General features: G+C 36.5%; 1 protein-coding gene across 1 annotated transcript; it reads left to right on the top strand.

The window, feature by feature from the left end:
* Positions 1-195: 195 nt before the first annotated feature.
* LOC121296862 (janus kinase and microtubule-interacting protein 2-like) lies at positions 196-23,588 on the top strand. The gene is made up of 22 exons (XM_041222735.1): positions 196-319; positions 11,206-11,452; positions 11,783-12,280; positions 12,935-13,144; positions 13,552-13,650; positions 14,053-14,199; positions 14,361-14,501; positions 14,844-14,900; positions 15,008-15,130; positions 15,588-15,716; positions 15,857-15,940; positions 16,365-16,427; positions 16,526-16,624; positions 17,527-17,625; positions 18,085-18,138; positions 18,515-18,580; positions 18,828-18,896; positions 19,220-19,297; positions 19,748-19,951; positions 20,351-20,416; positions 21,513-21,587; positions 21,767-23,588. Exons 2-21 carry the CDS (start codon positions 11,324-11,326, stop codon positions 21,561-21,563), a joined length of 2,466 nt encoding a protein of 821 aa, XP_041078669.1. The 5' UTR covers positions 196-319; positions 11,206-11,323; the 3' UTR covers positions 21,564-21,587; positions 21,767-23,588.
* Positions 23,589-26,999: the final 3,411 nt, after the last annotated feature.

The following is a 26,999-nucleotide window of genomic DNA, read 5'->3' as shown; positions in this document are numbered from 1 at the left end:
GTTTGCCTGCCTGTGCTTCGGCTCGGGCTCCTTTTGTCTGTGGACTGATATAGCGACACTACAGCTCTGGAGGAAGGAGAGGTAGGGAGGACGGGGAGGGAGTAGGACGAGGGGGCTGTCATAGAGGCAGACTGCAGCTCCACCCTATCGCAATGAGCTCATTTTCTGTGGAGGAGAAGGAGGGCGGGTCCACAGCATCACTGTACAGAACGCGCACAGCCCGGCTGCTGATGCTGAACAGCAGGGGAAAAAAAAGCAAAGCCATGGGTTTAGATTTGAGGATTCCGGGCCTTCATACATTCTGGAGAGTGTTCTTATGGTAAGGGTTTTGATGTTGTTGTTGTTTTAAATAATATATTCACCTTTTCGCAACTGATAAAAAAAAAAAAAAAAAAAAAAAAAAAACACATTTGATTGAAAGAAAATGGTCTGGAATGAATTGGTGTGACATTGTGTAGTGGTAATGTTAAGGGATGATAACATAACCGTTTATTATTATACATTTTGAAGTGAATTCATCTTTGCATCTGTGCTGGCAAGGGGATGGGTCTTTGTTTTCTTTTAAGTGGCTAGGTGTCATTTTGGTTCCGCAAAGGGACCATCAGAATCTATTTGATTGTTCTGCCATTGCTTTCATATGTTTTGAAGAGATAGCTGTTTCCTCTGCTGGGCTTGGCCTCTGTGGTGCTATAGTCAGGCTGTGCAGCATCTGTGTAGAATGGCAAGTGCATTGCTGAGGCATGGCAGCTACCTTTACAGAGTTATTCACAGACCAGTGATACGATGCTGTATGTTCCAAAATCAATTTCAGACAGAGATAGATTCTGTTTAGACAGTCAAACGACCTCAATTGTGTTCTGAAAAGGTGAAGTTATTTAGGCAGCCAGATGTGTGCGTGATAGTGTTGTTATTTATACACTCCATTTGGTGCATCTGTAGCTCGGCCCATAGATGGCTATTCATTTCAATTAGTGTACACTGATTTGTATCTAAATAAAGCATGAAATCTAATTGTTTCCACTCCTTGACAGTTTTTTTTTCTGTAAATATTTTATTTCTATTTATTTCTATTTACTTCTCGTGTTCTATTTTTAGATGCACATATAGTAAGAATAGATGCCTTAAGACAGCTCTTGGCTTTTACATGCAGGCATTTCTAAACCTGTTCTAACGCAAATGGATTTTGTTTGCTGAATTGTTTCCCTTTGCTTCTCTGGGATGCCCTTGTAAATCAATGGTTTTATTTCTTCAAGCAATGCAACTGCATAGGTATGCACAGCCAAAGTCAAATGACAAGGAAGAAGCCAACAGCAGCCCTTGCAATTGTTACATGAAATACTAGACGTCTTATTGGGGAAATGTGGCAGCTTTAGAAGCTATGTGTGCGCTTATGTCTCTACTCTTCAGACCTATTATAAATACAGTGATGAGGGAACACCATTACATGCAATAGTTATCTGGGTACCAAGTGAACTTTATACTAAAATTAGCCATTGCAGAAATGCAGTCTATTGTTATTCTTTTCTCTCAATGTTCAAGACCCTTTCTCATTTATCCTAATGAAAGTCAAGGATATTGACCTGTATTAATGCTTTATTTTAGATATATATTCACACAGTGAACACTGAACACTTTGGCAGTGATTTATTTTCATATAGAGTGAACACAGAGTTGGGGGTATGACTTATTTCCCCTTCAGTTGCATCTCTACCCACAATTGAAGTCTATGTGCTGTTGACAAACAACGTTTAAGATAAAGTGATATTCCCGGTTACAGAGTTCATGGAGTAGATCGGTCGCCACGATTACATTGTGAAATGTGTCATGGAAAGTTGCATTAACATTCAGTAATTCACAGAGATTCAAAGCCATGGGTTTAGATTTGAGGATTTGTGCCATTCAGGATTTACACTTACATTATATTATTTTACATTTAGGCACATTTTTGAGAGGGATGAGTTTAGAGTTTACAAATACTGAACTCAATTACTGTGTCATCCAGGATGTCCCTCAGTGCAATGCAGTAGAGATAATTTAAAATAATTTTTAATAAAATGCGCATAGATCTAATGGGAAATTATGTAGGATACAACAGAGTTCAAAACTTTTAACAATACAAAAAGAAAACAATAAAGGTAATTCAGTAACATTTTAGCTTTAATTACATTGTAATTACACCATGTTTATAGTTACTATGCCTGTACATTACAATACAACATATATCACAACACGTGTGTGCATTCCTATCAACTATACAGTACATCACATTTGTTCATCATTCAAGAACCATTCGTTGTGTTGCACTTTTACATGTACAATTAACTAAATTTGCTCTATAAAGTCGAACGAAACATGCTGAATAATATTACGATAGACATGGAAATATCAATTTTCAAACCTGAAGCTTAAATAATGTGCTTTAACAATGCCAGTCTGATTTCTCATACCACATGACCTGTCTAGTAATTCATCACAGTGGGCGTGGGTATTAAATGACTTTTTAGCATTGCTGTGTCTTGATCCTTTCCAGTCCTGTGGCTGCTGGGGTCAAATTGCATGGCTGCCATAGCCTTATCCATTCAGTCCTCTAGGCTAGAGACTGTGGTTCATATCACTCTGGTTGTAGAATAGTTCATCGTAGCTATGGAAATAACAACCACTGGGGAGTATGACCATCCTGACACCTGCACAGCCAGACTAGGTCTGTCTATTGTTGATCAGGATTGACATGAAAGCAACAGTGAATGGTTGGGTCATATACTGCAGCTACTATAGAAGGATGAGAATTCCCATGTTGGTTCATGTGGGACCCATTGTAGAATAACAATGCATTATTGCAATATCTTATTAAACAATGTTGTGTTATGATTTTTTGCAAGTCAAGCACCACATTCAGAAACTATTCAGACACCACTGGTGTACACCTGCACCATCTTTTTACAGGGATTGGAGCCAATTACAAAAAAACTTGTCCCTATGTATCTGAATCATACAATGTTACACAAGGTACTAGGAGCTAGTAGCAGTGGTATCCTTTCCTCAAATATTGCTTTTATTACAGATTGTATGACTGTAAGCTCCTGCAGTCATAACCCAACAATGCTTTGATTTCATATTGACTTTTTATGCACTAACAATTACTCAGTACTTCACAACCCCGAGCAATGAGGTCTAGTCAATAGGACTGCATGGTTTTTAGCAGATGATTTATGGTTTAACACAGTATGTCAGGGTTCCCATTATAAATAAATAAATAAATAAATAAATAAAAACCCTCTGTATTCTGAGTTGACTTTAAAATAATGGCTACAAATTCATAAAAATAACTAAATTAATGTGCAATGGAAAACAAAACAAACAAAAAAAAAACTGCCATCCTGTTGTAATCAAAATGGATGTGAGATCCGGTATTTTCAACTGTTACCTCTGATATTATGGGTATTCATCAGTGAAGTTCAGGATTATGATACCCTTTGCATCCTTTTACCCAGCTCTGCAATTTAGACTTGATCAGGGACTTTGAGATTTAACTTGTGTCCTTTGGAAGTCACATGATTTTGTTTCAGTGACACTAGCAGTATAGCACAGTATACTTTTCACACCCACTGTTTTTCTTCCACTGCCATCCATAAAATATTATATATTAAAAACAAAAACAAAAAACAGTTGGGATGACCACTGCATTTTGAGTGCTAATAACAGGATAGCAGCAGTTAAATATGAATACTGTATGAATCAGTATTTTTATATGGATTCCACATGCTAAAAAACACAATTGTATTTTATACTGCCATTAGATACTGTGTTTAATGGTTGTATTTACTTAACAAATACATAGTACTTAGTACATACTGGCATCATGTAGTATAATACACAGTTCATAAAATCTTGTGGTTGTTTCAGGCGTGTGTCAGTCATTTAACCTAAGTAGGGTTTTGCCCCTGATTTTGAAATGCCTATGAATTGTAAAAACCTTACTTCCAGGACTGGCTCAGTGAGATACTGCTTGCGGGTTTAACTGAATGATTTGTACAGGCTAGCTCAATTTCCCAGAAAGTGTTTTAAAAAAATAAAAAATTGCATGTTTGAAAAAACAAAGAGTCTAATCCGCACTGGCCTGGACAGTGTTAGAGGTTCAGATTAAAATTGCCTCTGTCTGGGCACAATAGCACGTGGGTATTGCTTTGTACTGTAGCTCCAATATATTTCCTACTGTTATTCTTTGCAATTTATTGGGAGACAATTTTCCTATTAAATGTTTGTTAAATGCATTTGGGATGTCGTCTTTCATTTGACTCTCAGAGAGTGGTGAGGGTGTGGAATTGGTTACCTAGTAATGTTGTTGATGCTCAATCACTTAGATCCTTTGAGACCCAACTTGGGTGAATGGCCTTATATTATATTCTAGTTTATATTCTAATTTAGAGTTTTCATAGAGATTCAGTTTTCAGTGCAATCTAGTAATTATGTAAATGTTATAATTTTTTCAATGCCATATGTGAAAAATGTCTTCATGAACTGCTTTAAAGTAATATTTCATATAATCTGTTTTCCTAATGTGTAATGGCTTACTTAAATAATTACACCATGTAACATTTTTTTTTTTTTGTTTGTTCCTGGGTAGTAAGTGTTATTTCCTAATTGCTTATGCCTCAAAAGTATAGAAAATGGCTATTATTCCCCACAAACTTTGCTTTTGTGACCAGGACAGTGATGTTTCAAAATATCACTATTTCCAATGGGAAAACAAGCAAATGTGTGTCTTTTCGTTCACATAAAGTCAGAATCCAAATTTGAATCCAAATTAACATGTATTTATACTAAAGTAATACAAAAATGACTAAAAAAGATTTAGCAGTGAGTAGTTTTTCGAGATTTACGATTATACTGTAAATACATCCCGTAAATCTCGAAAAACTACTCACTTCTAAATCTTTTGTAGTCATCTTTGTATTACTTTAGTATAAATACATGTTAATTTGGATTCATATGTTGTTTTTTTCTGACTTTATGTGAACGAAAAGACACACATTTGCCTGTTTTCCCACTGGAAATAGTGATATTTTGAAATATCACTGTCCTGGTCACAAAAGCAAAGTTTGTGGGGAATAATAGACATTTTCTATACTTTTGAGGCATAAGCAATTAGGAAATCACACTTACTACCCAGGAACAAAAATTGTGTTACATAGTGTTATTTGCCATGCTAGTATTTAAAAAATACATACCAATGTTGTCTTACATTTGGAGGTGTTTGGGCCTGTTGATCTGTAAAAGGTAAAAACATGAAATACCCCCGCAGTTCTTTGTATAACTTAAGCTGTGTATCTATCCTCTGTGCCTAACAACCATAATCCCCATACATTTAGGATAATAATTCTGGTTTTAAAGTGGCGACTGTACAGGGATTACATGCAGGCAGATGTTAATGGCTGGATGGTCTGCCTTTGGGAATATATGCCCTTGAAAGAGGTGTCCCATGCTGGTATATGCAGAAAAGAGATAAAACAGTGTTCCATGCAGGACCGTAAACTGGAAACATATTGCATTTAGCTATGAATCCTCCCCCAGCAATGCTTTTTCTAAAATCTGAGGAACAAAAAAGGAGCCTCAACCTCGCCCGATTCCACTGTAATTAGACATGGGATTTGCACAATGAACAAGAACAAGGAATGCTTCAAGCAGACACAAAATTGTACTCTAGTGTGACATGGTGTCAGCACAATGTATTCAAAGTCCAAAACCTGGGAACAGTAGGTGATAGTGCTAACAGCAGAGATTTAGCTTCTTTGTCACTTATTGGTGTCTTAAAAGGTCATGGTTTATAACTGGAAGATAATTACACGGTTTAACAAATCAGAATGTTTATTGTTTCCTAGCTAATACAAAGTACAACACAATGTAAATGACTCATATGGGTCAGTGTTTATAACCTTTCAATACAGAAGTTTTTAATGAATTAGAGAGCAAGCTGTTTGAAACCTTGTTAAGGGTTCTGCCCCCTTCTAACAAATACTCCAGTTTTATTCTAAAAAATTCCTTTTGATTTGATAGCCTTTTATGTGTGGAAGACCATTTTAGAAACGTGGTAGTGAGCCAGCATTAAAGCCGTACTGTCTTATGCTGGCTGTAATTGTATGCTTTCATGCTAAAAATGGAATTTAACAAATTTCCCTCGTGTGCATCATCATCTAAGGCAGTATAAGAAGAGCTTTGCTACCGTTGCCAATCAAAGTTGATAGTTATCGTTGGTGAAGTTTTCTTTTTTTTCTTGAACTGTATTCACAGAACAGACCCATCGTGCCCATGCCTGAGATTTTATTTTTCACATAGCACATTTAAGCAAAATCTTCAAACGAATTGCAACAGAAATAAAATTACATGTATTTTCATTTGAAATTAAATCATTTATAAGGGAAATCATCTTTAAATAGGTCATTAGCTGACCAGATCCTTTTCACTTGACCTCAACCGTTAAGCCCTGCATTACTTTTAAGGTGTAATGAGACCCGATTGGGCTTAATGAGGCCAGGCACCGCAGTCTTTAAACAAAACACTATCTTATGGGGTTGGTAAAGACAATTATTTGTTGTGGGCTATGAAGTTTACAGGACAGTTAACAGTAGCTGGCCACTGAGTAGTTTTCTCCTGTGGCTGTTCTGACCTCCGTGTAAAATTTATGAAGGTGATTATTTAAAGTTTCCTTAGTGTCATTATGCCACTCAACAGTGATGTCATTGTGCCCTGCCCACTTGGTGTTTTTTTGTGTGTTTATTTCCTCACTCTCCGTTTCTATCTGGTCAAGCTTCCTGTCATCTAGTGTTACTAATCTTTGCTTACAGTTTGTTCAGATTTGTTTTTTTCTTCCATGGGTCTGTCTCAAGGTCAAAAGGGACTGCTGGTTTGGGTCGGCAGTTGATACAGAGGTTCATCCTCTAGATCTGAAGAAGAAGTATAGATCAGATAAACTCAAGTGTTCAAACGAAGAGGCTATTACTGCTAGGCTGCTCCAGGAAAGTTGAATGCTCACCGTAGATAGCAACTATTTTGAGTGCAACAATCTATCCATTCTCTGTATTTAGGCCATCAGATTACAATTCACTCTGATGCCTGCAAGTGCAACCTTATCAAAGAAAAAAACAAGTCTGAGCTATAGCAACATCAGAAAAGCAATTACAAAAAAACAAAACAAAACAAAAAACACATGTGTTTGACTGAAACTATGTAGAGCTTTATTACGATTTGTTTTGTGAAAGAGCAGCGTCTGAAGTGGTGCTCGGGGTGCTGTTTTTAGTTCGATTCGGTTTCCAGGCCATGGGAAATTGATTTGTTTTACTGAAACACCATAACCTTTGAGGCGGATACTGGGAATTGTGGGTGTAAGCTGTTTTTAATGAACAGTTTTTCTGAGAAAAGATGGGTTAACTCTTTAGAGTTACAAAATCTGGTAACCTTGGCTCTATAGTAGTAGCCCAGTGTTAAATTCATCAACACTATTCATTCTTTGCATGGGTGAACAAATCATTAAGTTATTATTATTATTATTATTATTATTATTATTATTATTATTATTATTATTATTATTATTATTAGTAGTAGTAGTAGTAGTAGTAGTATGTACTGCCCTTGAACCTTTATTTTTAGCAGCTTTGTATTTATTTTTTTTGTAAGCAGCACATTTCAAGATGGTTTCTTTCTCTTGCTCTGTAGTTTTTAAACAATTGGCACACTGTCTTCTTGAGTTTGTGGAAGTTACTTTATGTCAACAAGCAAAGAATCTTATGATATAGAGCCTTACTATTTACATAGCTGTGCATCAAATAATTGTAGAACAGGAATATATTCATAAGTCATGTTTACAACTACTGTAATATTGCATTACTAGAGACATCACTTGCTCTTACAGTTCACTAGAAATATTGTGCAGTATTTAAATGCAAAAAAAGCTTTCACACATTTGGGCTCATTTAACTTTTCTAGTTAAACATTTATATTGAATGCACATTTCATCAATTGTAAATATATTTGTCATGTAGCATCCTTCACATGCACCTTTTAATAGTATGGCATGTTCACTTTCATCATTATATTGCTAATTAATATATGCATGCAACAGTACAGATAAGACATTGAGTACTATTAAATCACCTTCTTATTAAATATTAAGGACTGGACTGGCCTTTGGAAACAGAGGCTGCTAGTAGGAGGAATTATTCGATCTCTGTCACAGTTACCTATATCCTTGGAGAGGATGTGAACAGTTCCTTGTAATTAAGATTGGTCTTTTCAAAGTTATTTCCAAAAAAAAAATCTTTGAAAGCATTATTAAAGAGGCTGTATTTGAAATTATAATTGGAATTTACACGTACATGTGGCAGCTCTTGTTACCCGTGAAATACTGTTAAAATTGAAGTGCTTTTGCCCAAGTACTCTAATGAATAGTGATGAGATGAGAGAGATTATAGATATTGTTAAATATGCATCATTTTCCTAGTGAGGGAATGTAGATTCCACAGCTGAGGTGCTGTGGATAATCCAATTATCACTGTTAATCGCATCCTCCTTTTCTTACCAAAGATTAGCTCCCCACAATGATCCACTACTGCACCTCAATCCTGCCATGCAATACATCCCAAGCAGTAAACTGAGAATTATGTATGTTATCATATTTTTCAGATTATTCCCTGTTTGTATCTGTTGTGTCAATTGAGTCATATTTTTACAATAATCAAGCTCACACTCAGAAGGCACAGTTTCTTAAGCTATTTCTCATGTGCTTCAAATCCTGCAATGATTGCATGATATATACAACTTTGTCAATTATAATATTGCAATAACCTAGTTTGTGTCAATAATACTCTGATGAAGGCACTAGCCCAAAATTTTTGTTTGCCTTTAGTGACTTAATTTGCAGACAGGGTCGTATCTTTCATGTGTTACAGTGACCTGTAATTTTAAGGTTTTTTTTTTCTTTCAGGACCTATATTATTATTATTAATGCTGAGTACTGCATGTAACCCTTTCAAAGTTTTAACAGACAAAGCCATTCTTTATTTACCTATTGTATAGCACCTGGTTAGGGTTCAGAGCTAATGTGCTGGCCTGAGTTGGAGAAACTGTTCCTTTAGCTCAAGGGTCTTGTTTTGGTGCAGAATGTGCTGTGGTACATCTTCACTTAGGTAGAGAACCACTGGTGGTTGCCAGTGGTGGTATTGCTTGTTGTGTTTGCATTGCGAGCAGTGATTTGAAGTTCATGGGATGGCTTTCGACGTCACTAACCCTCTGGTTTTGTTTTCATAACTTTTGGAGATTTACTGTGACTGAGGCGGGCCTTGTCCTCCTGTATCTTGTTAACGCGGAAATTTTAGAATTGATGTCAGCTCACGTTTCTGTGAACTGTACTTCAATCAGCCGGAAGAAATAAAATGTATTGAACATCACCTGCTGATAGCTTTCTGGAAGTCTTCCCTCCAATTGTGTATTAAGTCTCAGCTTTATACTAATAGCCTGGTTTGATCCACAATCAGTATACACACCAGCACCAATCTCCAGTCCTTAATGGTGCTTTGTTTGAGTCAGCTGCTACTGTGTTTGATTCTTTGGGGAAATCACATGCAGTCACTTTCAACTGCTACTATTCAAATTTCAAATAAATATGTTAATTTAGATTTTTTTTTTTCTTTTTTTTAATGAGATAAAAATAAGAATATATTGTGTATCGATGCAAATCATATTCATAGTCTCAAATAACCAGGATCTAACTTAAAATAGGCCAAAAATTGTACACCAATATTTTGCACAGTAGATTCTGTTAACTGAGTGAAATTTGCATAGCTTTGTTTTCATTTCCGGTATTTTAAAATCTTGACACTTTTTGTAGCATGATGTCTCAAAAGCATTATGCATTTTAAAAGATTAGCTAAGAATGGATAGCACGGCTGTTACAACACCACATGTATAATGTAGAGGACCCGGAAGCCTGGGTTTGATAATCTTTTAATTATCACTATATTACCCTTTGTCCCTTCTGTGTATTCTTTGCAAGGGGATGTTAGGTTATGTTGGCTATAGTGACAGCGACTGCAGATAAATCAAGGGAGATCTTAGGCTCAGAATAACAATAGTCTATTTGTGGTGCAATATGGTATGATGAAATACTGTATGGACATGTGCAGTTTAACAGCAACCATCACCCTACGCAAATGGAAGGCAGAGATAATTCATCCTGCCTGCTGTCTTGCTGAAGGATTTTTCATTTTCCATTCTACAGTGCATGTGTTGTACAAGGCTCTGCCATAATGTAAATCTATAGGCCTGGAGTCACTCATGCATGCAGTACGTTGTGCACCATCATGATATTTGCATTAGCCAATCAAAACAGTAAATCCTACAGTGTCAGATCACCTGATGTTGAACAGGGTCCTTAAATCTACAGTAGCAGCTGCTGCTGTGCTACTGTCATCACAGAGGCTTTGGAAGAATACATCTTGCTATACCAGCAATATAACAAATACAAATAATGTTAATTTTAAACATAAACACCATTGTTGAAGGCAGAGTGAAAGCATTTACAGAGTTAACAATAACATTCACTTACTATACCCAAGGGAGATTTTTTTTTTTTTTCTTTTTTTCCTGCATTTGCATTTGCACTTTCTGAGAATCGGGGAGTTCCCTTTTGATTGACAAATGACAGTAAAATCTGTAATTACTGTTTTAAAATGTTATAGTAGGCATTATCCAGAAACAACGCGCAGGTTTCAAAGCTAGTTTCAATAGATGATTCCCTAGTGTTTTGTCTTTCCAATCCTTTCAGGAACCAAAGCATCTGTCTGGAGAAGAAGCTTTAGGCTACCGTAGCAGGCACAGAATGATATGGGTCTACTGATGTTGCTTCTTTTTGTACTAGATAGGATATCTTTGTATAAACTGCAGTAGCATTGTTATTACATAAATAAATAGAATGAATAGAGCCGTGCATATTTTTATTTTCTATTGAAATGAACACGTCAATGCGTTAGTGACACAACGTGCTCAGGTTATTTGGCTGTCTTCTCAGTAAGTCACTTTTCTGTAACAAACCAGCAAATGTGGATCCAGTGGATAATCAGAGCATGGATTTGCTAAACATTTTTTAAACTCTATGGTTGGTGATGAGATAAGAGTAGAAATGGGGTTCAATATGTATGTGTCTTGTCTTAACAGGTCTTCCACGTCCCGGAGATAATGGGGAAGAAACAAGAAGTGAAACACAGAAGGATTTCTAATGAAAAGATGAATATCCCTTAATGAAAATATTCAAGGCACCGTATTATTTGCAAAAATGGCAAAGAAAGGGCGTTCAAAGGGCGAAAAGCCTGAAGCTCTGGTTTCTTCCCTGCAGGCTGCCAACGAAGATCTCAGGTCAAAACTGACAGATATTCAAATAGAATTACATCAGGAGAAATGCAAGGTAAGTGTGTGTACAGGTGTCATGTTGTAATCGTCAATTATCCCAGTGTTTCCCCTTAAAGCTAAAATACTCCCACTTGGTGTTTATGTTATTATATATTTTAGTTGTACAAATAAGGAGTATGCAAAATAATATACCTATATATATATTATATATATATATATATATATATATATATATATATATATATTATATGTTGTAATATATATATATATATATTATATATAGTATATATATAGTATAATATATAATATATATATATATATATTATATATACACAATTTTAAAAATAATAATTAGATATATTATTTTTTATTTATTTTTATTTAGGTAAGCAAACTTGAGCGAGAAAAGGTTCAAGAAGGAAAACGAATCCGCGAGCAGGAGCAACATAAACACACAGTGACCCTAACGGAGCTCAAAGCCAAACTCCACGAGGACAAAATGAAAGAGCTGCAGGCTCTCCGTGAGAACCTAGTCAAACAGCACGAGCAGGAAATGGCGAGGACAATAAAAATCAAAGACGGGGAGAACCAGCGGCTCAAGGCAGTGCTCAGCTCCTTGCGGGACGGGAGCAGTGATAAAGTAAGGACAGCGTTGACGCTTGAGGCCAGAGAGGAGGCCAGGAGATTCTTTGACTCTGAACGCCTCAAACTGCTGCAGGAAATTACAGAATTGAAATTGGCCAAAAAACAAGTGGACGAGGCCCTTAATAACACGATTCAGGCGGATAAAATGAAAGCTGGAGACCTGAGAAGCGAACATCACTTACATCAGGAGCATATATCCAAGATCAAGTGGGAAAGTGAGAGAGACATCCGGAGGCTGGTGAGTAAATCAGATTAATAAATCACTTGACCACTTATTGAACTGCGTTTTTTTTTTTTAAAAAAAGGACAACTTCTTTCCTTTATGTATTAATCCATTCCATAAACTCACCACTCTCTGTGTAATAAACAGGAGAGCCCACTTAGATCTAATTTCCAAGGTGCATACTTCATGAATAATATGTATATCTTAATTTATAACGGCCCATAGTAAACAGATAATAGTGTCATCCTTCTGGGCAGGGATTTGAAGAGAACTGCCCTTTGCTCCTGGGCAGGGTTATTTAATAAGTCACTCTGACAAGTCAATAGAAGACTGGTGTTCCAACACCTTTCAAAAGTATGGGCCATAGATCAGTGAAACTTAGAATGTATCTAAAGGAGATCTCACAAGGAAGAAGGGCTTATGGTCAGAGCAGCTGTTGGCACACTGGACATGAATAGAGAGACAATAACAGCAATCTTATGATACAGGGTGACATCCTTCTCCTTATGGTGCACTTTCTAGAAGCTACGTACCATTCTTCCTGTCGACAGACTTTTTCCTATGAAGAAGGGATTTTTGTACCACTGTCAGTGTTACCTGCCTGCTTACAACAAGACATCATCATGTCATAATTTTCTAGACAAGCTTTTTTTGTTTGTAATGCCGCAGGTAGACGAGATTAAATCAAAAGACAGGACAGTTTTCGCTCTGGAGAAGGAGCTGGAGAGTCAGACCAGCTTCATTCAGAAGCTCCAGTTGCAGAAGGATGCCCTCGACGAGCAGCTGTTTCTGGTGAAAGAGGCCGAGTGTAACATTGGCAGTCCCAAACGAGAGATTCCTGGAAGGGCAGGAGATGGGGCAGAACATTGTGGCAGCCCAGTAAGTCAGACCCAATTATTAAAATCTGCTTTCATTAACTAGGGTTTAGGAAGTTAAGGACTGATTGCAACAATGTACTAGATTGAAAAGGACTGAAAATATAAACAGTGAATGCCACTGCTGTAAGCCGTTATACCTTGCTAACAGTTAATCGTTACAGTACATTATTTATTAATACCCTGTTATCCATTTGCAATCATAGTAAAATAAGTATGTTTATTTCAGGTCTAACATAGTTAATATTAATATAAGCAATAGTTATAAAGTCAAATAATGTAACAGTGATCTTTTTATCATGAGAAAGAAGTAATGTATCAGGTTATCCAAAGTATGCTGTTTACAATGCTGTTTACTCTTCCATGTTAAAAATACGTCTTGTGACACTGACCCAAAGCTTATTTTTTCAGGATTTGCGGAGGAACCACAGAAGGGTTGCCGAATTAAATTCCACAATCCGCAAACTGGAGGACAGAAACACCTTGCTGGTGGATGAAAGGAATGAACTGGTATGGATTTTGTTAAACATGATTCTGATCTATGATATTGATCATAGATCAGAATCATGAAATAAATTAAATATTACTTAATTGGCACTGTCATTTTAATGAAGTACAATTCTACTCATACAAATGCTAAAAAGAACAATAGCATATTGCTTTTTTTTCCCGCTTTGAATCAGTATTTCCGAACACCTCAAATAAAACCTGCTTGAAATAAAACACATCAAAAGTAAAACTGTGCTTTACAGAGATTTTAACTGTATTTTCATTCAATGACTGAATTACAGTATTACAGTACTGTTCCATCAATATGCTTGTCTGTTTGTATTGGAAGCAAACACAATGCCCTCATGCAACGCAGCAGTAATGCACAACACGAACAACATTTTCTGTTTGATTTTTGAACAGCTGAAGCGAGTCCGAGAATCTGAAAAACAGTGCAAACCGATGCTTGAGAAGAACAAGTGCCTCACTAAACGAAATGATGAACTCACCCAGTCGCTACAGCGCTTGGAAGACAAGATAAAAGCATTAACTAAAGAAAACCTAGAAATGGTATGTATGCATAACATCAAGGTTCGACGTCAAATTGCTTTTGGAATATTCCAGGTAAACAACAACACATTGAAATGGAAGTGCTTTGCAACTCGTTGCATATTGTAGCGCTGTAGATTACTCCCTCTTGCTGAAAGCCTTGTGTGTGTCTTTATCCACAGAAAGAAAAAATCAGTTCTCATCCACCTCTGAAGAAACTGAAATCTTTGAACGATCTGGATCAAGCTCAGGATGATCAAGAAATAGAATTTTTAAAACTTCAGGTTCTAGAACAGCAGAACATGATAGATGACTTAACAAGGGTAAGCTGTAGACACGCTTGTACATTATTAGAGTATTACATCGAGCACACTGGCTAGTCACAAAGTGGACCAAAAGCCTGTTATTTTCTTCATTTTATGTTTCTCTGTATGGGCATTATTACATTTTTGTTTATCATGCTTTGCGCTCCAACCTTTAAATACTTTAGTTTTTAACAAAGTTACTCTTTTTGCACACACAGCATGCAACGTGACTTAAAATAAAGGAAGAAAAAAGTACTTTTCATGAACGATTTCTTATTTCTTGAACTGGTAGATCTAAATGTAATTTCTAATTATATACGTAGTCAATGTAATTGCCCATTGTCCACATATTGTTTTCAGGATAGAGAAAAATTGCTGCGTAAGAAGCGGCATAAACGAAGTTCAAAAGCCCACAAGGTAAGTAGTGCTTACTACAAAACAGCACACTTATCAATGACCAATTTTTATTTTAGAGTACCATATGTATCTGCAACGCAAAATATCATTTTTCCTTTCTGTTGAAGCGGCCTATATTGGTGGACACCTTTTTTGGGTACGATGATGAATCAATGGATTCTGAAACCTCTTCGGTGGCCTCGTTTCGCACTGACCGAACACCAGCCACACCTGATGAGGACCTGGATGATGTAGGTTGAACATGGATCAGTTTGAACAGATCTTAAAGGGCAATTGGAGACATTTTCTAATAGTGTAGTAGAGTGGCATTTGTCCAGATTTTAGAGATAGCACATTTATGGCAAACGTGAATTTTGATAAATAACAATAAGGTGTTAATTATGCATTTTATCCAGCTCATTTTAAAGGAAAGAATATTTGTTTCAATTATTATATTTCAACATGAAAAAAAAACAATGTTTGCCCTATCACTGCTGTAAAAAATAATAATGAGACCTGGGGTTGTTTTTCAATGAGCTGGTAAGGGGTGTGTTGTAGAATAGCAACATTGTACATTTGAATTTAACATTACAGATTTGGAGAGAAACTCTAGTTAACATTGAAAAAACAGGTCCCAGTATAGAATAGGAATCGTGACTCCAGGTTTGCACACTTGAATTTATTGATGTGGTCTGTGTTTCCATGAAGGGTATGGCAGCAGAGGAGTCTGAGTTGAGATTCCGCCAGATGACCAGGGAATATCAAGCCCTTCAACGAGCCTATGCTCTGTTACAGGAACACACGGGAGGCCTTATAGATGCTGAGAGAGAATCGAAGGTGAAAATCAGCCCTGAAGCAAAAGCACTCGAATTCCAGCCGTTTTGGGACCAGTTTTGTTAAAGTTTTTTTTTTTTTTTTTTTTTTCTTTAACTAGCAATATGGATGCATGTTTTATTTATTTTTTGTTTGTTTTTCAGGCCCAAGAACAACTTCAAGCTGAAGTACTCAGGTATAAAGCTAAAATTGAGGATCTAGAGAAGGAACTTGCTCAGAAAGGACAGGTAAGGAAATCTACATGTAAACAGTGTGTATTAATCATTACAAAGGCAAAACACCATTTTAATTCTGTGCATAGCGTTGTAGAGATCCGCACATGCCCCTGCAATAACAGGTTCTTCGCAAAATTTTGTAGATAATTGAAAAAGTCTTGTTAGTCATTCCCATGTCTGTTAACAAGTTAGTGAAAACAACCGTTACATTAACATTTTGCATGGTGGCACGGAGGCTTTGGAGAAACTATTCACTATTCATTTGTTTTACCTGCAGTTTTCACTATTCATTTGTTTTACCTGCAGTTTTCACTATTCATTTGTTTTACCTGCAGTTTTCACTATTCATTTGTTTTACCTGCAGTTTTAGGGTTTGCCAATTCTTACTGTACGTGCCATTGTTCTGAATCTCAAACCTGCTCATTTCTTGTCATAGGATTCAAAATGGGTCGAAGACAAGCAACTATTTCTTAAAAGAAATCAAGAACTTATTGAAAAGGTATGTTGAGGCTTTAACTACAGACAAGAGGTATATAAACTACAACACCTTTGCAAATGATGTCTTTTCACTCCCATAAATATATATTTTTTTTTTAGATAGACACCCTTGAGGCAGAAATGAGTCATCTTCAAGAAGAACTTCAAGACTCCAAGGACCAGAACGAACTGCTAGAATTTCGTATCTTGGAATTAGAGGTGATGCCATTTAGATTTTATACCGTATGTACATTTCTTAAACAAGCATGAGAGTTACACAAAGATGTTACATTTTAGAAAATAATAATAATAATTTAAAAGTATTTCTCCAGGAAAAACTCAATGAGATGCAGCATCTCTGTTACAAGAGTGGCCTGGATGAATAGCAGGCAGTGGCACAAAGTCATTCATAATTACACTCTAAACACACAGGGATTCTTTTGAATTGTCCTAATATAATGCTAAAGTGTGCTTCTAATAGATTTGTTATCGTTTTTTTAAGCAAGATTTCTGTAAGATCAGAAAATCAAAACACAAAGTTGTTTTTTTAGTTGTTTTAAGTTTCATCAGATACAGCTTTATTTGAAAAATTGTCAGTCAATTCCCCTTTTTTTTCTGGTAATAAATCAAATGTTCGATTCAGAACCATACAGCTGAACTGCCAAACAGACGGGTGGAGAACACCCCCTAAGGCCAGCCTTTGAAACAAATTGAAATTCACACACCATCTCACACAGTTAAGTTCTTCTGGTGCATACCTAATTGATTGGCTAGCTCAGGCTTGTCATGGGGAGCAAGCAGCAAATAAAAGCCAGATAGGTCTTAACAGTTTAAATGCAGACTGCTGCCACCCAGTGACCAAAACAGCAACATACAATACTCTAGCCCTGTTGTTCTATGGTCCTGATTATAATGACGTGAGTGCTATACAGTACTGTGTGTTTTTTAGAAATACTGTAGTAGGCTATGTAGTCTCTTTTATCCCCTGAACCTGTAACAGTATCTACAGCCCATAGCTCTGTCCAGATCCTAGAAACTACAGGCTATTACTAGTGTAGGAGACACACTGAAGGCAGATACAGTAAAGAAAAGGATTAACATGTTATTGTTAATGTTTACAGGAGCGTGAAAGGCGATCCCCTCCTTTCAATCTCCAGATCCACCCCTTCTCGGATGGAGTCAGTGCTCTTCAGATCTACTGTATGAAGGAAGGGGTCAAAGTATGTCTAAGCATTTTTATTATAATTATCTACTCCATAACCACCCGGAACTGTATTGCACACACACTGTAATTTTTTTATTTTTTTTTAAAAGTGGGATGCAAGGTTTTACACACACATGCAGACCATTTCATATAGTGTAACCCTTAGATAGAGGTTATATTTGAACGCTTAGAGCAGAGGTGTTGATTGGGTCATAACGTTACATTATATTATTGTTTATCATATGACCAGTGGCCATTCACTTTCATTGGAGATTTCAAATCCTATTATGGATAAACAAACATCACATAAGCAGCATGTTGCCAAGTTGAAGGACTGATTCTACCCCTGTGTAGTAAGGGCCTGTACAGCAAGCACAGTGAGATTACCAGTTCAGAGTGCTTTTTTGTAATTGCTAAATTGAAATTCGTAGCACTTTTCTTGTTAATGTTATTTCCATTGTTTGTTTCTTTTTAGGATGTATGTATTCCTGATCTGATAAAGCTGTTGGACATTCTGGGAGACAATGGTGTAGGTATTCCAGTTCTATGTCAACTTCATTGTTCTGTTTGTTGTTTTTCTTGATGTGTGGTCATTTTCCATTATGGGGATAACAAATCCCTTTATGCACTGTACTTTACATATGACTTGTCAGTGTATTCTGGAGTAGTGTGAGTCCTGTGTGTGTGTGTGTGTGTGTGTGTGTGTGTGTGTGTGTCTATGGAATGGGATGTCATAATTACAATACATTATTTTCAATGACTTATGATTTACATAACTTTCAACCTTTTATTGCAAAAATGACTGTATGAGAGGCATGATTTTTTAAAAAATATTTAGGTTTTTTGTTTCACACAATATTTGATTCCCCTCTTGAATTACTTTATTTGTATTTTTTGTTTTGCAGAATTTAAGAAATGAAGAGCAAGTGGCCATCATACAAGCAAGCACTGTATTGTCACTTGCAGAAAAGGTAATTTAAGACAAGGTTAAACTACTTCGTCCATGATAGGGATTTTAGATTGTGATCTTAAATCTGGATATTTTATAATATTAACATAGGATGACTTTCTCAGAAAATGTTTATCTACCAAATATTAAGTTTTGTTATGAAACATGTTTTCATGTATTCTGTGTTGCTGTATTGTTTTTTTGATGATCATTTAGTACAGTACTGTGCCTTTTTAATGGATTTTCTTATTGTGTCTTATGCCACCTAGTGGATACAACAGATTGAAGGCACTGAAGCTGCTCTGCATCAAAAAATGCTGGACTTAGAAATGGAAATGGTAAGAAAATCAGAAATCAGCATTCTGGAAAAAAGAAAATCAATGTAGCTGTATGGTCCTGTTGAGGCTCACTCTTATATAGTACTGTAAGATCAGGATATACAGAAAGTTATTTGCAGAGGCACCCATAGTAACATCCAGCTGTTTGGGGGTATGCAGAGGAACCTGTCGGTCCGTCTAAGTTCATAAGTAAAGTTTGAGAGGAGGGTCATACACCAGTCTCCGCGTCACCAAATTGAATCATTCAATTTACACATTAGCTAATTAAGATTGTTAGCACTACAAATAACCTTTAATCTCTGTATATTGTGTTAAATTTGCAGGATATGTTTTGTAAGCAGAAAGGCTATTTGGAGGAGGAACTCGATTATAGGAAACAAGCCTTGGACCAGGCATACATGGTAAACAGACTCACTAAGTGTACTTGTGATGGGTCCTGTGAGGTTGCTATTGGGCATCCAGTGTTCAAAGTGTAAATGCAAGTGTTTTGCTTTCTGCAAAACTAAATTACAATAACCAACTGTTCAACCCTCTCTTGACATAGAAGATTGTAGCCTGATTAGGGGTTCAACATTGCTTCTTACATTGGCATCCTCAATGATGCCAAATCAAAAGGATCTGTCACACACTTCTGCAGCTGTTAACATATTTGTGACCCACACTAAAACCCCACAATTCTATCTTAAGTCCCCAGCTGCTCTCATATGTAAGACTTCCTGCACTTTCATTGTTATCTGGTACACCAGGAACTGATCTCATATGGAACATTTCAGTAATGACATTTAGAGCCAGGGGGATATCAGAGTATTTTAATCACTGATTTACAACCATTTCAAAAAATCCTTTCACAGCAAATCCAAGATCTGGAAGCCACCCTGTATAACGCCTTGCAGCAGGACACAGTGATCAAATTTGGAGAGTCTCTGAACGAGAAGCAGAAGGACGAGCTGAGATCAGCCGTGGAGAAACTGAGGCGTCAGATGCTGAGAAAGAGCAGGGAGTTTGACTGCCAGATTCTGCAGGAGAGAATGGAGATGCTGCAGCAAGCTCACCAGGTACTGTAGGCATTTCATTAAAGCTTAAAGTGAAAAGCACACTGGACTCGTGATAAGATAGCACACAAGCTTTCAGACGGCATTAGATCTGAAAGTGAATGCATACAATTGAATGGTTGTGGATAGTGCAGCACTGCAATTTGATATACTTCATTCATACAGCAGGTGGCAGCTTTGAGCAGCAGCTCTCCCCTTTGGTTTAAAATACTCTTCCGGTTCAGTCTATTGATAAGAAATGACAATTTCCCTAAAATATTGGCTGTAATTCTGCTTGCTAATTAGCTGTAATGTCTTTAATAGCTAAAATATTCTAAAATGTTTTATCAAATTATACTTTAATTATGATTGACAGCTCACAGTTTTGCTTAAAAAAAATAAAATAAATTTATAACCCTTTAGAGAATTCGAGATCTGGAGGATAAAACGGATATTCAGAAGAGACAAATCAAAGACCTGGAAGAAAAGGTAAGATCTGCTTCTCTTACATGTCATTATTATGCAGGTGAAGATTTGATATCCATGAAACATATAATGGTCCTGATGGATTATTTGTGACACATAATAAGAATTGTGTTGTTAAAGTACCATTATACATACCCTTCTTATCATACTATGTATAATTTACCTATAGAGATCAAACCCTTTGCAGTTTGCAGTGCCCATGCCCACTGATCTTCATAAAGACTGCACCAAAAAGTGAAAGCTAATTGGTTGTATGACATGCATACTTATCATCTTGAAAGTGAGCTGAGATAATTGGAATGTATTTCACAAAACCTTTCAAGGAAAAAGGAGGCGCACAATACTGCATCAGCATGCTGCAAGAGTGTATTGCAGGCTGTACATTTAAATGTATTGCCTTCTTTAAGCAGTGTTATCAGGCTCACTCTCATCGTCGGGTTGTTATTGAAGAAGACTATAGAGTGGAAAGCTAGATTACTAAGCTTGCTGGGACTAAAAAGGTACAAAGATCTGCGGACGTTTAAAAAGGCTTACTTGTCGATGGTGAATTGCTCACTCCTAGAGCTTTGTCTCTCTACTATAGCTTTCTGGCACTTTTGACCTATGTAACAGTTCTTCCTTGACTACTGCTAGCTTGTTAGCATAAGTAGCCATTCATCTTCCAGGTTCCTTTGTCTAAAGTGGGATGGTACTTAGCTTTAAAAAAAAAAAAAGCCGTGCAATGTATAAATCTGTTTTACAATGTAAACTGTAGAACCGTGCAGTTTTATCAATGAAGTTGATGAAACAAAGGTTCAGATCTTCAGTAGTTTCCAGCTTTCACAACACTACTCAGACTCAAGCATCTCGTCACATAACCCCTTCTCAAGATAAGCGTATTTTGCATGCTGTATATTGGGACATATTTTCAAAGAGTTAGGGTTAGGGTTAGTGTGAGTTTTGTGCACTGCTGTTGAAATGCCTTGAGAGATGCCATGCTCTGGATGTGTCTTCCTGTTCATTCATTTTTTCAAAGGTGCTCCCTCTCTTGAGACTCTTGTGCTTTAACCTTTTACTAACACTATGTTTTGTCTTTTCTGCTTTTTTTTCTCCTCTGCAGTTTTTATTTCTGTTCTTATTCTTTTCTCTTGCCTTTATCCTTTGGCCTTGATGTCTTTGACACCTCCCGACTGAGGTAAGTGTGTGTCTTGTTCAACGACTAGTTAAGTGGTCTCTTTTCATAAATATCTGTGTGAGTTGGTCAACAGTAACAAGGAATCAGATTGCAACCTTAAATAAGCTCTACCAATTGAAGAAGAGTTTTAATGGTACTGTGCATCATTGAGTTATAGTTGTCTTTCTTTCTCTTTGCAGTCTTTATGGAAGTTCAGAAAATGTACAGAACAATGGTTTCAATCTATTAATGAACAGAACCTGGTTTACAGCAATCTTATTTATGTAGTCAAGGCTACCCTTACATATTTTATATAAGCCATTTGCAAGATTGGTTGCTTGGCGGTTTCTACGAGATCCAATCTGATACAGTATATGCTGCATTGAACTGAACATGTGTGAAACATGTCGAGTAAAACTATACTTGATTGAGAGCAAGGCAGAAATGTTCACATAAGTTCAAATACACATGTCTCCAGCAAACCAAAGTCAGGAAGATCATATCCCTGCCGTGCAGGGTACCTCTTAAAACCATCACATCACTGGATTCACGAGTTGGAAACGGAAGAAATAAGTCCCCAAAAGGAATTTCTTTCTTCCACAAAACCACGTAATGAGTGGAAAATCACGATCGACCAGGACGGAACGACTGTCCTTTATTACACAGAGATTGTGAGTACTCACTCAGGTGACCAAGGTGACCCACTGTAACAAAGCACCGGAAACAGGAAACCATTCAGGAACTGACTGTAAATGGATGTCCCTGTGAGATAGAGCGTACCACACAGAATGGTCACTAGAGGGCATTCACTGAAGAAGGAAGCTGTTTGGTTGATATCCTGTTGGAAGAATGATCTGAACACATGATATCGTTATTAAAAAAGGACACAAGTAAATTATTCACTTACTAGTTTTTTTTTGTTTTGTTTTGTTTTTTTTTGTTTTTTGTTTTTTGTAAAATGTTCTATCAGTATAGAAATGTACAGGCTTTTACCTTACCAGAAACTGTTCCTTTGAATGTACCGGTTTACATTTGTGTATATGTACATGACTGTGGCTGTTTGTTTATTATCTTATTGTTAATAGTGACTCATAAGTTAACATCCATACTTGGTATTTGCGGCTTGAACAAGAGTATCACACAACCATTTGTGTGTTAATGTACAGTATAAAATACCTATTGTGGTGACAGCAGAACCTTTTTTTCCATAAAAGTACAATAGATATTGCAAAGTTTTAAGGCTGTTGCATTTTTCTCTTTGGGAATATTACATCTATGGTCATGTAATTTCTTTATTTAGTTATCTCAAGGATTACTGCTTTGTTTCTATGCAGCACAACATTCTTACTTTAGCGATCCCATCGAACTGCAATAGGAGACTTTGTAATGGAGAAAGTTTGTGTAATTGATATAGCGGTTGTGTCTTTTGTTTTGCCATGGTTGAGACAAAAGCTTTTAGTTTGCAGATGAAAAGTCTACATTGTTGAGCAAAGAGCACCCCCAACCACCAACTACTAATAATTCAAGAATACAAACTAACCGGAACTCGTAGTGCACATGCCTTAAATGTTCTTCCTTTTTCTAACTGATGCAAAACAAAAGCAAGTTACTATCCTTATCTTTCTGATCCTGTTGCGTGACTAGCAGATCAACATTTCTAATAGTCACTGACTCCTATATCTTTATTGGTTTAGCTAGGCAGGGCTTATTGAAATTTGATTTACAATAACATAAGTCTTCCAAAAGAAATTCCATTACAGATTCTAAACTCTTTCCACACCTATTAAAATACCTACTTTGTGTCACTGTACATTTGTTTACTATATAAAGGATTGAAAAGGCTTTATGGAGATGTTATTACCTAACATCGGTCATACTTTACTTTCACAAAAAACAACAGCTTTTGGATTGAAATAAGTCCGGCCCAAGGTGTCTTAGCAAAATACATACTTTTGGTTACTAAGAGGACTGGCCAGTGCTAAATAGGAAAAATTCAATTTTCTCATTTGTATATTAAATAGATTTTTTAAAATTAATTAATTACTGGTATCCCTGTTCAGTTATCCCTGAGAAACTAATTGCATGTGTAACGTAACGTTGCCAACCCTTCCCTCAAAAGTGTTTATGTTGCCTGCATGTTAATTGGACAAGCACTTTTGGAATTGCTTGCTTCGGTGACCTTGCTAAACAAGGGATGGGTGTGAGCAGTGTTAGTACTCATGCGCTGCTACCACGTGCCATGGCTGGCTTTGGTGGACATGAACATTTGTCAGATTTCTGAGGATTAAATACTGTGCATGTCCTTCTGCACGAACAAACAATGAACTTAAAGAAAATAAAAATGCGGTCAATGCAAGAACAGAGCTAACTCTTTTTATTATTGTTTTCAGTAATGATGAACATATTCATATTTGTTTTATCTTATAGAATGTCATTCTGGGTAAATAAAGGGCAGGAAATAAATAAAACAAAAATGTAAATGCTCATTGGATCTCCATCAAAACCCATCAAACATGGAATGTGTTGGACCTGGTTTGGCCTTATTACAGGATAATATGATATAGCAGTACTTATTCAATCTAAAACCTGTTTTAAGGTTTCAGTGTTTCTTCAAAAAATATATGTATACAATATTTCAAAATAATATCACAATACCATAATTGCATCATGTGCTTTAATGGAGGGATGTTAAAGTAATCATGAGCAAGTTTATGCTAGAATAATAGAGACAAGTTTCTGGACTGTTTTAAAGACAGGTCTACTGCTATTCACAGACTTTTTCCTCCCTTAATATATACTTTTATATAAATGTAAACCTTAGTGTATCCCTCTTGGAAGGTTTAAAAGAACTTTCCAGTTGTAAAATAGTGAAGAGCTGCAATTAGTTGAAATTATCTTGAGGAGAAAAGTCTAGTTTGGCTGAAGACACTGTTTCAGTCTGATTGCATTTCTTAAATGGCTCATGCCTTTTAGGATGGGCTTAGGCTAGACTACATAAAATAATAATCAGACAGTAGAAATCAAAATGATATGTCCACATTTTATGCAGTTTAGATAAGATCATAGTACTGTACTTACAGTAGGGTTTTGCATGAACGTCAATGATGCTGCAACAATTTAAATCATTGCTCTTTTCCTGTTTGTGCAAAAAGCAGAAGAGCGGATTGAGTTGTGTTATGGCATTTTATACAGGTCATTTAATAAACATCATCTGAAGACGAGCCCTTAATCTAAAGACGGCAGATCAAAACATTCTTTCAATTGCCTCCTACACAGTGATATAATAATGGCAAATAGTGTAGCTCAATAAGTACTAAGATATACACAGTATTACATTTAAAAGAAAAGCATTTAAATTAGGTTCCAGTATATACAGTAACATCCCTAAGTACAGCGTACTCCATTCTCCATTTGACTTTAGTTTACATTTAATCTTTCACGTTTATTCACTCTTCCCAATAAAAGGGCAATGACAGAATTGATTGCACTTTTAAAATTGAACACTGTAGGCTATACCCAGCATTTACCACTGTGTTAATTAAACACCAATTAGTTAAAAAATGGTATGTTGAGAATCTTCCTTTTACAAACAATGGTGCAAACTTAGCATGGTGATAACTCTATGTGAATATGGCCCAATATGTTTCCTTGTTCTCAAAAAGGCTTTTCTACTGTAGGTCCTTGCTCCTGGAAATCTATTAGCTGCAATTAAGAATTATTTTTAATCACTGTGTTCCCTCTTCCCCATCACTGATCTGCCATGTGTGTTAATAGCAAATGTACAAAGATATGCGTAGTGAACCTCTTGACTCAATCTGTAGAGGAAAATGAATGCTAATGTAAAGTTTTCTGAAGTTATTTTTTAATTTATTATAGGAGTTTATTAAACCGGTATTTGAGTTTGTAAAAAAAAAAATTAAATAAACACTTGCTTTTCTCAAACACCTGCTTCTTTAACTTTGCACATTTTACACCCATCCACAGCTTAAACAATCTGCCATTACGTAACTAGCAAAGAATGGAACTGGAAACATGTTCAAAACTCTAGGCTTCTTTTACAATTATTTAATAAAAACACTACAATGATCTATGTTTAGATATTTAGAAAAGTCAGCCTGTATGTTATGGCCTGCAAATCTCTGGAATGTGTGAAAGACAGTTGTCAGAAATGCACATCTAACAATAATATTTTGTACACAATAGAGGTTGCATGGCAACAGGGTGATGGATCAAGGAAAAAAAAAAATCTGAAATGCAGTTGGAAGAAGTGCTATAACAGAGGTAAGATTTGCCTTTATGCATAGCTGTAAATCCAGCGACCACCGCCCGTTACAGACAGTAAAACACCAAGCAACAACAACAGCTGTCATTAATATACATAGTCTACTGCATCGATCAACCAAGTTCTGTACCAGACAGCAGTTAAACATGTGAGGGCTGAGACAGTACATTCTCAGAGATACTGCACAAGACTGCAGAGACATTAAACCTGCCAATAAATGAATGCAATTCTTATAGCATGCATACTTCTAAAACACTTTAGAAAGACATTCATGCTAGAGTAGTCATGGTTTTACTCAGTTGTGTTTGAACTCTGTTCGGGGTGGATAACTGTTCCTTCTGAAACAGGAAAGTGGTCTTGGCATATTTGAGAGTAAAAGAACAGCAAACATTTTTCACCAAGAAGAGTTAAGTTGCTGTTTCCCTGCCTAGATACAGTATTTCCTTGGTTACAGTATTTCCATGGATAGGATATTTCCTTATTATCTTGGATAGCGACGAGCCTGGTTCCACAGCAGAAAAGTATCTGTGCATTGTTCTGCCAAAAACGTTCTAATCATTGCAATGCCTTTAGGTCAAACTCAGCGATGGGCTGTGACAAAACTAGTGGAGCTGACAACTTCAAGAGCTGTACTGTATATAGGAGTAGCCCTGTGAAATCATTAATATCAGCGCTAAGATGGCTTGAAACAGAATGAAAACAAAATATCCACAACAACTTTGTCAATTAATGACCCAACATCTCATCCTCATACACCTAAGGCTGCACATCATGGGAAATGTTACCGATCAGGTTTAACCCAATACAAGCCCATCCAGGCATAAGCCTGCCAGTGTTACTTCGGTAACCAGAGCACAATGCAGGAAAGGAGCTTTTAATGATGCTAGAATTATTAATTTAATTTTGCATCCTCTCTGTTACCTGCTGTTGCTGCTGTAAAAAAACAGAACAGGAAATGATTATCTTGTCCTGACTGTGACCAGTCACCATCACTAAATCTCTCTCTCTCTCTCTCTCTCTCTCTCTCTCTCTCTCTCTCTCTCTCTCTCTCTCTCTCTCTCTCTCATTGCAGGCTACTGTTAATCTGTAGTGCTCCTAGTTTAAACATTGCTTTCAGTGCGGGACAGAAGTAATGTTGTTTTTTAAACAAA

This window comes from Polyodon spathula, chromosome 22 (assembly GCF_017654505.1).
Source record: "Polyodon spathula isolate WHYD16114869_AA chromosome 22, ASM1765450v1, whole genome shotgun sequence".
Lineage (NCBI taxonomy): Eukaryota > Metazoa > Chordata > Actinopteri > Acipenseriformes > Polyodontidae > Polyodon > Polyodon spathula.
Note: the sequence above shows the minus strand (reverse complement) of the source record. Positions and strands in the feature narration are given on the sequence as shown.

Coding starts and splice junctions, on each gene's coding strand:
- LOC121296862 (XM_041222735.1), top strand. CDS start 11,324: ATGGCAAAGAAAGGGCGTTCAAAGGGCGAAAAGCCTGAAGCTCTGGTT. Junction 13,651..14,052: donor TGGATGAAAGGAATGAACTG/GTATGGATTTTG, acceptor ATTTTTGAACAG/CTGAAGCGAGTCCGAGAATC. Junction 14,200..14,360: donor CTAAAGAAAACCTAGAAATG/GTATGTATGCAT, acceptor CTTTATCCACAG/AAAGAAAAAATCAGTTCTCA.